This window comes from Neovison vison, chromosome 10 (genome assembly GCF_020171115.1).
Source record: "Neovison vison isolate M4711 chromosome 10, ASM_NN_V1, whole genome shotgun sequence".
Lineage (NCBI taxonomy): Eukaryota > Metazoa > Chordata > Mammalia > Carnivora > Mustelidae > Neogale > Neogale vison.
In genome coordinates this window covers 65072279-65085274 of record NC_058100.1, presented here as the reverse complement: position 1 = coordinate 65085274, position 12996 = coordinate 65072279, and the positions used below count along the sequence as shown (strand labels likewise).

At 51.6% G+C, this 12996-nt stretch overlaps 1 protein-coding gene across 1 annotated transcript in view; it reads right to left on the bottom strand.

The window, feature by feature from the left end:
- The window catches only part of PLXNA2 (plexin A2), a 213398-nt gene that overhangs the window by 106041 nt on the left and 94361 nt on the right, over nt 1–12996 (bottom strand). Inside the window, exon 4 of the mRNA XM_044267494.1 lies at nt 11801–11935. Within this exon, the coding sequence (XP_044123429.1) occupies nt 11801–11935 (135 nt within the window). The remainder of the gene's footprint in view (nt 1–11800; nt 11936–12996) is intronic.

Below are 12996 nucleotides of genomic sequence, written 5' to 3'. Positions count from 1 at the left end.
TCGAGGACGGAGAGCTCCTGACCCTTGACTTCAGCTCCAGCAACATCAAACTGGGGGACTATTCCCTGAATACGCTGAACTTGTTCATGTCTCTGTGCTTTCCTTCACTTGAGAAATACTCCTGTGCCTTTTGTTCCACCTGGTGAGCTCCCCCCTGCCCCCGCTTTCATGAGTCACCTAGAGCAACACCTCCTCTAGGAAGCCTTCCTTGATCCACAGACTACTGGAAAGCACCCTCTCCTGCATTCCCAGCCCTCTCTGCACACTGTATCACAATATTTTTTCCCTGGCATATGTGTGATTTTGTCAACGAGCTCTGTGCTCACAATAGGTTCTCAAAGGTTGTTTGATAAATTGCCTGGAAGCTGAGTGGTTAACTAAGACATTGTTCTCAGCTCTGTTCATTTTTCTCTTTCCAATCTTCCTCCTGCCCAACTCTCATCTCTGCCCATCTCCTGCTTCTCATTAAACATTACTTGCGGGACAGAGGCTGAACCCAGACTGTTTGCTAAGCCACCAGCAGCTGATGACATAGCCAGTTCTCCCTCCACCTGGTGCAAATTTCAAACCCCAACCTGTTTGCAGAGGTGGGGTATGGGAATAACCAGGAGGGGGAGTGAGGAGGGTTGCTCTGAGCAGAGTGGAAGAGGCTTTGGGAATTTAACTGTGTAGCACACAAACCATGACCTGGAGACAGTGGCTGACGCGGGGTCCCTGAGCTGGGCAGGCTATGGAAAGATCAAAGGGTCAGCTTGGAAAATGCAGCCAAGTGGGGCTCTGAAGACTGAGCAAGCCCGAGGAGAAAGAGCACAGACCTGCCTTCCCCCCAGCGAGCACAGCCCTGACCTGTGGTCTGAAAGAGCCGAGTCGTGTGGCTACCCTTTCCCACGCCCAGAACACAGGAATGCTTGCTCTCATCTGACGTGTCCGCCACGTATGCTGTTCTCATAAGCACACACACTCCCAGACCCACGTCAGCCTCTGTCCCTGGAGGAGGCTCATGGCCAGAGTGGAGGTGCTAAATGTCATGGCCGCAGGGGTCATTCAAATATCTTTTCTTCATTAAGGAAACTAAGGCTCCAGCGGGCCTGCGCTCAGACATATGGAGGAGATTCCAGGGATTAACTGGAGGCAGAATCCTAACTCACCACTCCCCTGTCACTCTCCTGTCACCTCCTGCCATCCCTCCCCAACCCTCCCCCACACACCTCCTTCACAGCTCCCAGTTCGGTTCTCAAGTCCTCCCTGGGACCAGGCCCCGAGGAGACCAGTTGTCTGCTGGGCAGCATATGTGAGTGGCAGGCCAGGACTCACGGGCCCTGAGGAAGCACCCCCGCGTGTCAGTAAGCCAGCACAGCTGGTCACTTCTGGCTGAGGACTGCAGAGGTTGTTGTCTAGAGAAAGCGACCCATGGTCGGCTTCCCATTTCTGGGAACCCTGTGTTCACGGAACCTGTCCCGCATAAAAGGCCCAAGACCTGCGTACCAGCGGCCAGTGGAACTGAGGCTCAGCTCCTTCCTGCTCCCTGCATTGGCCCGCAGGACCCCCGGCCCAAGAGGAAGGAGCCTCAACAAGTGGGCCCAGCAGCCAGCACTCACCTCCTGCCCTCTCTGTGGAGAATGGGCTGTGCCCCTCAGAACTTCCAATCATGCACCTCAGAAGGGTTCGCTGACTTCCCCTCCCTGCACCCCCCCCCGGCCCTTTGCTGACAACGCCTGGTGCATTTCTCGGCACTTCCGAAGCCGTATCTTCACATCACAGCAACTGTCCTACTCATCAGCGGATGGAAATAACTTTTCATGACGGCTCCTCTGATGTTGCCATCTTTTGTGTTGATCAAAACAACAAAACGAATCAGACTCTCGGCGTTTGATTGAAGCCTAATTGGAAATCCAAAGTGGCACTAAATGTTATGGTCTAAATAAAACACATTCAATTACAGAAACCCAACACAGGGAGCATGAGCAAAAGCTCCGGGAAGGAGCTTAAAAGCAGGCTGCAGAGTTCTGGGGCGTCACTGTGGGGCTTCCTGAGTCTCAAGACAGCAAGCACAGAACCCAAGAGCCCAAGAACCCCCTTCCCCCTTAGGGCAGCGAAGGCACGGATACCATTTGTCTGGTTCACACTGGAGTAGCCTGGGAGGGGCTGAATCAGGGCCTCATGTCTTCTGGACCTGCTCCCCTTGCAAAGATGGCCAGCTATGGATAGGGGTAGAGGGGGTCCAAGGGGGTCATGGCATCACCCCCTGGGCCTCCCTGGTGGTGGGGTGGGGCAAGCAGGGCGGGAGCCTTACAACCACACCAGCCTGCACCTCCACCCCAGCCCTGGCTCCTAGGGATGGTACAAAGGGCCTTGCTCAGGTCCCTTAACCTTGCTGAGCCTTCCTTGTGTGCCCAGCGGTGGTGACAACGCCCACCTTCCAAGCTTGTTGTAAGGACTCCAGATAATGCTTGTGAAGCCTGTGGTCGGCCACACAGGCCACACCGCAGCTGTACCTCCCTCGGGCAGGACACTCTCTCTCCATCCACTCTGACCACCAGAGCCATCTCCCCGGACGGTCCACGTAAGGCCCCGGGCAGTGCTCACTCTCCTTTGTTGGTTTTGAAAACAAAAAGCGCACTGCTCCGGTCTCCTTGGGAGGTATCAAACGAGGACCTAGGAGTCCGTGCTGGTCCCCTGAAGCCTTCAAAGCCGCTGCTAAACCTTTTCCTTAATTTGGAACCAGGTGGGGAGGGAACAGGAGGGGAAGGGCTCTGTGCCCCACACACGGCAGCCAGGGGGCGCCGTCTCCAGACTGGGACGCGTGGCTCCGGCTTCAGGAGGGTGGGGTGGAGTCCTCGCTTGGCTCTTAACCAGCTTGGTGGCTCCGGGCAAATGACTTAGCCAGACTTGAATTTCAGTGTTCCTATCTCTAAAAGAGGTGAGGCCAGTACTTCTCCTCCCAGGGGACTGTTGGATTAGCTGAGGTCATGTTTGTAAACTAGAATAAGAAAAACACAACCTGAATGTTAGTTAGATTTCAACACATCTTAAAGTAGAGCTGGGAGTCAGGGCAGGGTGGTTCATTTTCTCTTTTAGGTGTGGCTACAGGCAGGGCGTGATCCGTAGGGCCTGAGCCTGGTGATTATGCATGGGTCAGGATCATAAAATACCATGACGACTACCAACATTTATTAAGCAGGTAATAGGCGCCAGATATTTTTCAGAGGGCTTTTTATGTATTCATTCACTTAATTTAATCCTTAGGCAGACGCCATAATTATGCCCATTTTGCAGATGAGGAAACCGAAGCAAAGAAAGGTAAAGCAACTCCAGCTTTAAGTCCCAGGTCACACAGCAGGAAGTGGGGAGTAACGCCTCAAACCTCAGCAGGCGGGCACAGTCTAGAGCTTGTACTCTTCATGGGGTCCGGAAATGGCCCATCGTCAGGGGCATCTGCTTCCTCACATTCTGGTTCGGTAGACCTTCCCTTCTCAAGAGTCACCTCCCCCTCCTGTCTCCCGTCCTCACCTATCAGAGAAAAGGCGGCTCTTCACTCGGTAATCTCTGAGGTCTAACCAGCTCCGAAATGCTGCGTCAGAGAGCAAATGAGCCCTCTGCCGGGGTGACCCCGAGATGGAAAGACAAGGGCAGGCCTCTCCCCGGTTGGTAGGACTTGCTTCAGTCACGGAACACACTGCGTGTCTCTGCTACCGCCGGGCTCACTCCTTATCGCAATCTGTCTCCCCGTCCTTCTTCCCCACCAGAACCTCCCTGAGGGCAGGGATTCTATTTTATTTATTACTGCACACAAGCACACTTCCCAGGGCTGCCGTTGCACTGAAAAGAGCAGAAAGAAATCAAGAAGGTACCTATCGTCAGGCAGCCCTATTTGTAACATTTGGCTGCAATATTACTGAGAAAGGCTGCCCTACCTATATCTGCATATGCAAATGACTTGTCAGTGGACAGCTCTATGCATTATACATGGTAGACACTTTAACGGTCTGTTGAGTGAATGAGTCTATGTATGCAAATGGTATGCAAATCTTTCCCTATTTTAATTTGACCCTCGGGAACATCTTCAGTGACTCTCTTGGGCCCAGGTGGTGTTGTTGGTGTTTTTTTTTCTTTTTTAATTGAAAGTCTTTAAAGACAACCAGTTTTATCTCTTGCCTGTGCCCGGGGAAGATGTTGTCAAGTTGGGAAAAGAATGCTGGGCTGGACCAGGTTCATCAGGATTAATTCTGCTTCTCCTGGTCATTCAGGGGAGGACATCAGCAAGTGACCTGGCATAGGTCTCCTCACCTTTAAAAACAAGGCAGGGCGTGAGTGGGTTTCCTGCTGGTGGTGAGACCCTATCATTTCCCATCTCTCAGAAACAGGAACATCACCCTGGGCGGGCAGACTGTCAGTGTTCAGCACGACCTGCCTAGAAAGAGAAATCAAATCCCTTGCCAAGGATTAGACAAAGTCTCCAGCCCCCCTGCCCATTTAGAGAAATGAGGTTTTTGGGCACTACTTCTCCCAGCCTGGGCATTGTGTTCAATCATTTCTTTCCAAACCAAAGGATTTTAAAATAAGAGGCTGGAGTTTTCTCTCTTAAATACAACAAGCCAAGCGTCTGATTAATAGGGTGGGTTTGCGTTTCCTTTCTCTCATGTGAAAATATTTATTAGAAAAATGTTCCAATGAGAATATTAATAGCCAGGGAATCAGCTCTGTGTCAGCCTCTTTGTTCCTTGACATTTGAAATGGCGGGCAGGGGAAGGGGAGAAAGAGGGAAAATCAAAACCCAGGCTTGGGGTGGTCCCCTTTCCCTGGGCCCCCTCCCCCAAGAGGCAGGATTCTGCCCTTCCTTTGGGAAAGGCACGGAAAGGAGCAGCTTAGCTCCTGGGCCACACCGGGGTCCCCATCCTTAACCAGAAACACATGTGCATCAAAGGCTTGGACTGAAAGTGACACATTTGAAAACAAAAGTGCAGCCGAAATTCGCTTATCCTCACTTTCCTAATCCACAAACTCTGTAATTCTCCCCAAAGCCCCTCAGGCTCTGCTACAGTCCAAGCCTGCTCACATTCTCTCCTCCCCCTGCCTCTCAGCCCAGGTCTCCCGCCCCAGGGCAGAGGGAGGGCTCCTGTTACTGGGACGCCGGTGCCTTGTAAAAATACACCTTGGCACGCTCTGCCTGCACCCTGGGAAGCCTTATCGCCTGGACTAAACAAATGTGCACAATCAAAATAATAGTCTGAGATGTCAAAATAAATGAGCAGGGAACATCTGGAAGTGTGGTTGCCCACATTTTTTCCTTTCCCTGCCTCAAGCATTTAGATGCCTTTGGGGTCTGGCAGCTGGTGGGGCGGGCTCCAGGTAGGAGACTCTTACTTCCGAGTCACGATAGACCCTTTGAAAATGCTTATTTTGGGTACTAGGTCCAGGTTTGCAGTAGGTAGGCCCTCCCCCAAATCAAGGAAACCCAAATTAGCTCTCTGCTTAGCCGGGGCATCTGGCACATCCGGGGATGGCACACCGGGGTGGTGTGGCCCGGCCTTGCCTTCGTCCTCCCCACCCAGCACACACCTTCAACGGAAGCCCCTTAACCGAGGGCCAGGGAAGGGATCGCTCCTGCCCATGAGCCCCTCAGAGAAGGATGGCTTACAATCTTCCCAAATAATTTGTGTTTCCAAAGTTTTTCTTGCTCCAACTCTCTTGAATTACTTAAGGCGGTGGTAGTTAGAAGGTCAGTTTCCTGTGCTTCTCTGCGGTCTAAGTCAGCCACGGCCCTGCAGAGCCCAGGCGGGGCACCACGGAGGCTGGCCTTCCTTCCGAGGGGGCTGATGTATTATCACCGCAGAGATGCTGCCCGGGAGAACCCCTTAAAATTGTGTGCCACTGTCTGGGCGATTTCCTGGCAGAGTGACCCTCTTCCTGGTGGATTCCCTCGCAGGCTTGCAGGAAGCACTTTCCGAGCCCACATTTAATGTGGGCTTCATTTAGGATCTACACAACCTTTAGCTAATCACCAGTAGGCTTTAAAGCCCCTGGCGCTTCCCTGTGAGCTTTGGGAAATCAGGCCAGTTCTGATGACTCTGGACTTGGGTGTTGGGCGTTGCATGACACTAAAGTGGCAGCTCAGCCACTCAGATGCCCCCTGGGCCTCCTTGTTCTCCTGTGGGGTCAGGATGGGTGATACCTAAGGTCCTTACTGGCTCTGATGCTCTGTGTTTCCATGACCCTGGGGGTCAGGAAATCATGTATTTATCTTCCCTGAGTCTTGCCTCTCAAAGTGTGCTCATGGGCCATGGAATCACAATCACCTGAGGTGATTGGCTCTGGAGAGGTGAAGGGGAAGGGAGGAGAGACAGCTCTGCGTCTTCTAAGGGTGTGTCTAAAGGGCGACAATTCTACCTTACTTGTGGGAAGGCTCACTCACTGAGTCCTCAGCTGCTGTGTCTGCCATGATCTGCCACGCTCAAGAAGTTGGACTCTAGGGGTCACCGTGCTGTGAGGAAATCTTGTGCCCCATGGAGACAACTTGTCTGAGGCACTCTGGTCAACAGTCCCAGCTGAGCAGAGCCTTCTAGTTCCCAGACAGGAGAAGCTTCCAGAAGATTCTAGTCCCTAGAAATCTTAGCACCCCAAGTTATTTGTGTTTTAGAGAAGAGACAAGCCCTCTTCGATGTACCACGTCTGTGTCCCTGACTGACACAGCTTCGGAACATAATAAAATGTTTGTTTCACATCCCAGAATTCTGAAGTGGTTTGTTATGTAGCAATAAATGACCAGAACAGTGAGCTAGCTACAGACAAACACAAGGTCACTCGGAACTGGGGTCTGAGTGCCCACTACTCAGGGAATGGCAGCCCTACGTTTTGAGACCTGGTTTCCTTACCCGTAGAGGCCAGAAATGAAAAGCCCCATGGGTGGCCCTTTTTTGGCCCCGTGTCCTCGAGTGCAGCCAGACAGGACCCTGAGGACTTGGGGCCTGACCAACACTCAGGGTGCCCCTCCCTTCTTTCCATAGATGCCTGCATGACTGGCCTCCTGGGCCTCACATCTGGGTCCGGGGCTGCCTCTGCCTATATCAAGGGGAGCGGGACTGTTTAGTCTGCTGGGCACATTCCTGGATTTTTAAAATAAATAGCAGATTATGAGCGACTTAGCCTGATGCTGTCACTGGGCCAGGCCACAGGCTTCTGAGCCGTCCCTTAGGAGGGAGCGGCAGGAATGACAGGTTGGAGGTGTTTAACTTGGGAACTCTATCCCAGCCATAATTTAAGTGGAGAGGGTTCTAGCCTTCTCTGGGGTCCCAGAGAACTTCTAATAATATGACTGATAGTAGCAATGATGATAATAATTATATAGCACACTGAAGGCACTATGTGTCAGACACAACGGTTACCATTATTCGGCCCATTATACAGATGAAGAAACTGAGGGTTAGTGGTGTGAGATCTCAAAGCTGAATGTCTAGCAAGTGGCTGTGGGTTAAATGGAGATCAGTCTGCTTCTCAGACTCCAGCTCTTAAACACTACGCTATATTGCCTTCCCAGGCTCTGAAATAGACAGCTGCATCCCATGCCCCCACCCACCCGAAAACACACACACACACACGTGCACGTCCCCACTGCCAGCCTTTCTGCTGTTCCCAAGGCCCTTTCCAGCCTGCAAGGAGCCATTCTCCACTGTGACTCCCTTTTTCCATTTCACCCTTCGCTGGATCATTTTATGCCTCTATTCCCTCTGCTAATTCAAACTAATTAAAGTATAAAATAGAATAATTGCTTCCATCCCCATACTCTTTCCCATCCACGTCGAGGAGAGCGTTATATTCTTTATCTGGGAGTGGCCAACCTGACGAGTTGGGTGGAAACTGGAGCTATCAAGTTTCTTTTCATCTTCTCGCTCAGTTCTGCGCTTGGCTTGTAGCCTGATTTCCCCTGGACTTGCTGTCTGACTTCCATTAGACACTGAGGAGACGGGAGAACTTGTATTCACATCCACAGCATCTGTCAATCTGCTGTTGAGGAAGCCGGGGCCGACTTTCTAGGGAAGAACCAGGCATCCTATCCATGGGGCACCTGGGCAATTAGCAGGATTGGGAAATCAGTTCCCAAATGTTCCCCTGGGACTGGCCAGCCCTGGATCTATTAACAGTCCATTAACATCGGCTTGTTAGGCGGTGGCACCAGTGACCCAACACTTCTTACTAGTCCTATTTCTTAATTACGTGTAATTAACCGAGAGAGGGGGAGGGAGCGAGAATGAATGAGCTGTATGGGATCGTTCCAGTTCCGTGGGGAGGTGCAAACTTTTCTAGGCAGAACTTGAGGCCAGAGACTGGGTCTACACTCCCAAGATGCCAAAGGTACAACAGGTGCTGTGTCTTGGGGAAGCAGCAGGGGGGCAGAGAGACAAGAGGTGGGGATGAGGTGAGGGCCGGGATGGCAGCAGGCTGCTCAGAGATTTACCAGAAAGTGAGGGGAAGCCCCATCCCCATGATGTCTTAGAAGGTCTCAGGTCTTCCAGAACCTCAGAAGTCTTAAATCACTGCCTCAAAACAGCAGTACGCTCATCCATAACCAGCCGGCATTTCCGCCCTCTCTTGTCACCGTTCGGGGAGGAAGTTCCCACGGACACCCACGGCCTCATACAACTCTTGTTTTAAAAGTTCCTCATTTGGTCTAACCTCAGAACCTGTGGTTCTGGTGTTGTCTTCTGGAGATAGAGGAGAGTCTCAATCCCAACACCTTGGACAAGCCTCTTCAACAGGAAAGGGAGCCTAGAGTTAGATTTGTTAACTGTGTCTCTGAAAGGGAGGAAACTGAGTCTGTGAGAACTCAAGAGTCTAGGCCCCCTAGTTCGTCAGAGGCAGGCCCGGACTAGAACATGGAGCTCCAGGCTCAGCCCGAGGCCTACTGGCTGTAGCCCACAGCCACTTCACTTCCCCTTCATCATCAGTCATGGTCCCCACCTCCTGAGGTGGAATCGTAAAGGCCTGAGAGCCAGAAGGGGCCCTACGGAAGCTCAGTGACCAGGGTCTGTGTGGCATGTGAGATCATGGGAGAGAAACTCCCTTCTGCTGAGCGGACTCTCTGCCGAACCTCACACTGACCCCGGTGAGGCACAGTGAGGCTAAGCGACTGGTTTAAGGCCACGTGGCTATGGACTGTTGAGACAGGATCCAAATCAGAGCTTCAGACTTCAGAGACAATCTTACTATCTGAAGCAACTTCTCTATTTCATGACCAGGGAGAGGGTCGTGCTTCCAGATCTAGCCACAACTGGACCAGACCCCTAAGCCATGGGACTCCGTCTTCAACAGCTCCCGTGAAAGTGCTTCTTGAAGGATGTGAGTACCCATACTCAGAGTTGCTTGGGCTCAGACAGATGGGCCCCCTGAGCTGTTCTTGGCCCTTATCCCTGGGACCATCCCCAGGTGAAATCACCTTGCTACCCATTTCTACACAATTTACAGCTCTCAGGGTGACAGGTCTCAGAGCTCGGCTACAAATCCCCCTTAGACGTTGCCCACAGATCACAGCCCCACCTGGCATGGGGAGCTCTCTTGGCTAATATCTCACCTGCCTGGAGACAGCCCCATTAACCCCAAGTTCTTCCCATAGCTGCTCAGTGGGACCAGCTACTATGGAAGCCCTGTGTTTGGGGCAGACAGCACAAGAACGGCACAGCAGCAGCAGAAAATGAGGACAAAGGCCAGGACACTCTGAGATACGTTAGGCAGACCCTTGGTTGGGCCAGGGCTGATGCTCTCGGAGGTGACACCAGACACGATCTCAGGAGGTCATCCTATTCCCCAAAGGCCACTTGTTAGGCTCCAGCTCAGGCCCAGGCCCTTCTCCTCTGGCCACATTTTGAATGTAATTCCAGAAAACATCCCATTTGAGAAACAGATATGCAGCCAAAATCTGAGCCTAGGCATCTTCTCAGTTCTCCTAAGGCCTCACTGGTCACTTCTGCTTGCTGTCAATGCTTTTCCACCACACTGGGCTCAGAGAGCCCAAGAAAAGAGTTCTTACCAAAAGTTACCTTCCTGGTCCTCAGGCATACATAACGTGTTCTGAAAATATCACATTTTATGGATCTGCTGGATCCTTCTGACCATCATTTATCCACCTATCTGGACTGCCATCTATCCATCCATCCCTCTGTCTGATTATAATCCTGCAGAAGCATCTAGAATGGTATTCACCAAATGTTGACATGGTGTTACCTTTTGGGCAGACCTGTCTGGGTACTCATTGCTATTTTCTTTTCTGTATGTATTGCCGGAATTTGCATGGTGAGCATCCACTGTTTCTGTTTAAGAAATAACCTTATGTCTATAAATAGAAAAGAATAGGGAAAAAAGGCAGAATATTTATAGGCTTCAGTGGGATGTTACAGATAACTGGCTACGTGTCTCCCTCGTAAGTCTGTAAACAACCTGAGGGTAGAGGTCAAGTCCCCTTCCTTTTGATGCTTTCCCAGCACATCGTTCCCGATAAATATATTCCCAGTAATGGGTTTTGTTAGGGCCCACGGACTGTTTTATTAGAATGAGACATCAATATTTACTTCCGAGACTGTCTTCCCCATCCTAGGTTAGGCTAAGCCTCCTCCAGCTTCACCAAATTCCCATCTGCCCCTGTTTATGCCTCAACTGCAGGGGCCATATGAAAGAAGGTAAAAAGACAGGTGGGTTCAAGGGGGTCTGGATAAAATTTGCATGCAATCTGCATAGGATTTGTGTCATCTGTTCTCAAGAAGTAATTTTTGAGTTAGAGCTGCATCATTGCTTCCCTCAGTGCATTTATGTGCCCATTGGTCGCTTCCTTCCTCCCTCCACTCTTCCCTCATTCCCGGATTCAGAATTCTTATATTAAAAAAAAAAAAAAAGAGGAAAAGAACTCTGGGCAAGGTGGGGTTCACCAAGTACACCGGGAATCTTTGCAGTGTATTTGGGACGACAAACACTCAGGAGCTGGAAGGTACCTCGTGACGCTCACTGGTCCTCCAGCCCAGCATCTTTGTCTAGCCGAGTCAATGTCAAGACCATCGTCCTGCTGAGCAGCAGTAGACCCACTGACTGAACGAATGGCAGACACCAGCCTTTCTGAAGGTCTTTGCTTTGCTTTCTGCATCACCATTAATATGTGAATCCTCCATTCCCCATCCCCCGCCACCTTGCCCATCACTGTGGCTATCCCGCATTTACCTTCTCTTTGCTCACACATATTCGGAGCAGATACACTCAGGGGGGAATCATGCTTCATCAGAGAAGGTGGGGACCCTGCCCAGTGGTTACTGTGCAGAGGGTAGAAGTCTGTTTCTCAGGCCAACTCTGGCTTCCCAGAGCCGGCCAGCTTCTACTGGCATCAGTCTATGACTCAGGCCAAGATTTTTATCACCTTCTGGGGCCCCATCTTGGGTCTGTCTCTCCCAGGATCAGGCCTAGCCAGGAGGCCTGGATTATTTACACTTCTTTGGCTCCCTCGAGCAGCAGACTCTGTGGGCCCGGGAGCTGTAAATCTACCCCCTAATCACACCAAGCTGCTTCGTGCAGTCTGGCCCGTTCTTGCGGGGCTGTTCATCACGCACTGAGACAGGGGCTGTGGCCTGGAGAGAAGCCTCCGGGAAGTGGCTGGCCCCAGTTGCTTCTCTCTGGCTCCCTGTGAAAGCCTCCAAGGACTCTGCCTGTCCCTGACACTGAGCCGCAAGCCCAGTGGACCCCCTGGTTAGATGAACAGTTTCTGACCAAAGGTCACAGGTTATCAGTTACTCCTGGGCTTTGAAAAGAGGGACGGGTGGGCACTTACCTGTCTTTCAGACATGATGTATAGGTAACGCTCATCAACAGAGAAGGCCATGTCCCGGAGGATGGGGCTCCCGTCTTTGAGTACGGAGACCATCTCATACTGGACCCCTCCATGGGGGGGACCATCAGCTCGAATCTGTAAAAGAAACAAGGCATCCTCAGCATCGCTACTCAGCCATCCCCCAGGGGATTACCTGCTTTGGCCGAGAGCAGGTCCCTTTACCGAAGATAATTCCCCCCACCCTACCCCTACTTGCTACTTTGAACCAGAATTGGCTTCAGGGAAGGTAGAGGTGCTTCTCAGTTCAAACAGCCCAGCTTCCAGCAAGAGGGATCCCTTCCCCAGTGGTCTGAGCCTGCCGGGTCTGGGATTTCTGATGGTGGGTTCTTTTGTGTGTGCGTATGCGCCCTTAGGAACAATTCTGAATATCCCAATGTGGTTATTGTGGCGTGTGTCTACATATATTTACAGCATGGTGTGGAGGGTGTGTGTGTGAGTGTGTGTTTGTGCACACTGACTGGTGTTTAGGGTTGGGGAGTCAACATCTGCTTACAGTGTTTCTGCCTCAGGCGTGCGAGGAAGAATGGTTCCACAATCCCATAAAAGATCAGAAAGCTGGTCATCAAGAGACTCAAGATTTTAGAATCTCAAGAGGGTCTTTCTGCCCCCAAACATATCCCTGCATGTGTGCAAATTCACCCTGGGATTCTGGAGAGCCAAAAATCCTGGCTCAGACTCTCAGAGCCCAGCTCTGCCTAATAAGTCAGAAAGAAAGGACTCAGACACCAACAAGTTCACTGCTTCTCAGCGCGGGCTGCACTTGGGAATTATCTCGGGAGTTTTAAAAGATACGAATGCCAGGGCTGGATCCATTAATCAGAACCTCTGTGGGTGTGGCCTGGGCGTCTTCTTGGGGATTCAAAGCTCCCCAGGTGAATCTGATGAGAGGCCAGGGTCAAGAAGCAGAGATGGAGTCCAGTGGTTTTCAAGCCTGCGTGCCTTGAGAATCATCTCAAGGCGGGGGTAGGGGCAGCACCGCCTAGGGGGCGGAGTTTGGGGGCTTGGGAAAATGCATTGCTGAGCCCGCCCCTGGAGTTTCTGATTCAGCGGAAATGAGGCTTGAGAATTCTCATGTCTAACAAATTCCCGGGTGATGTGGAAGCTGCTGGTTTGGGGGTTCCTGAGGGCTAGTCTAA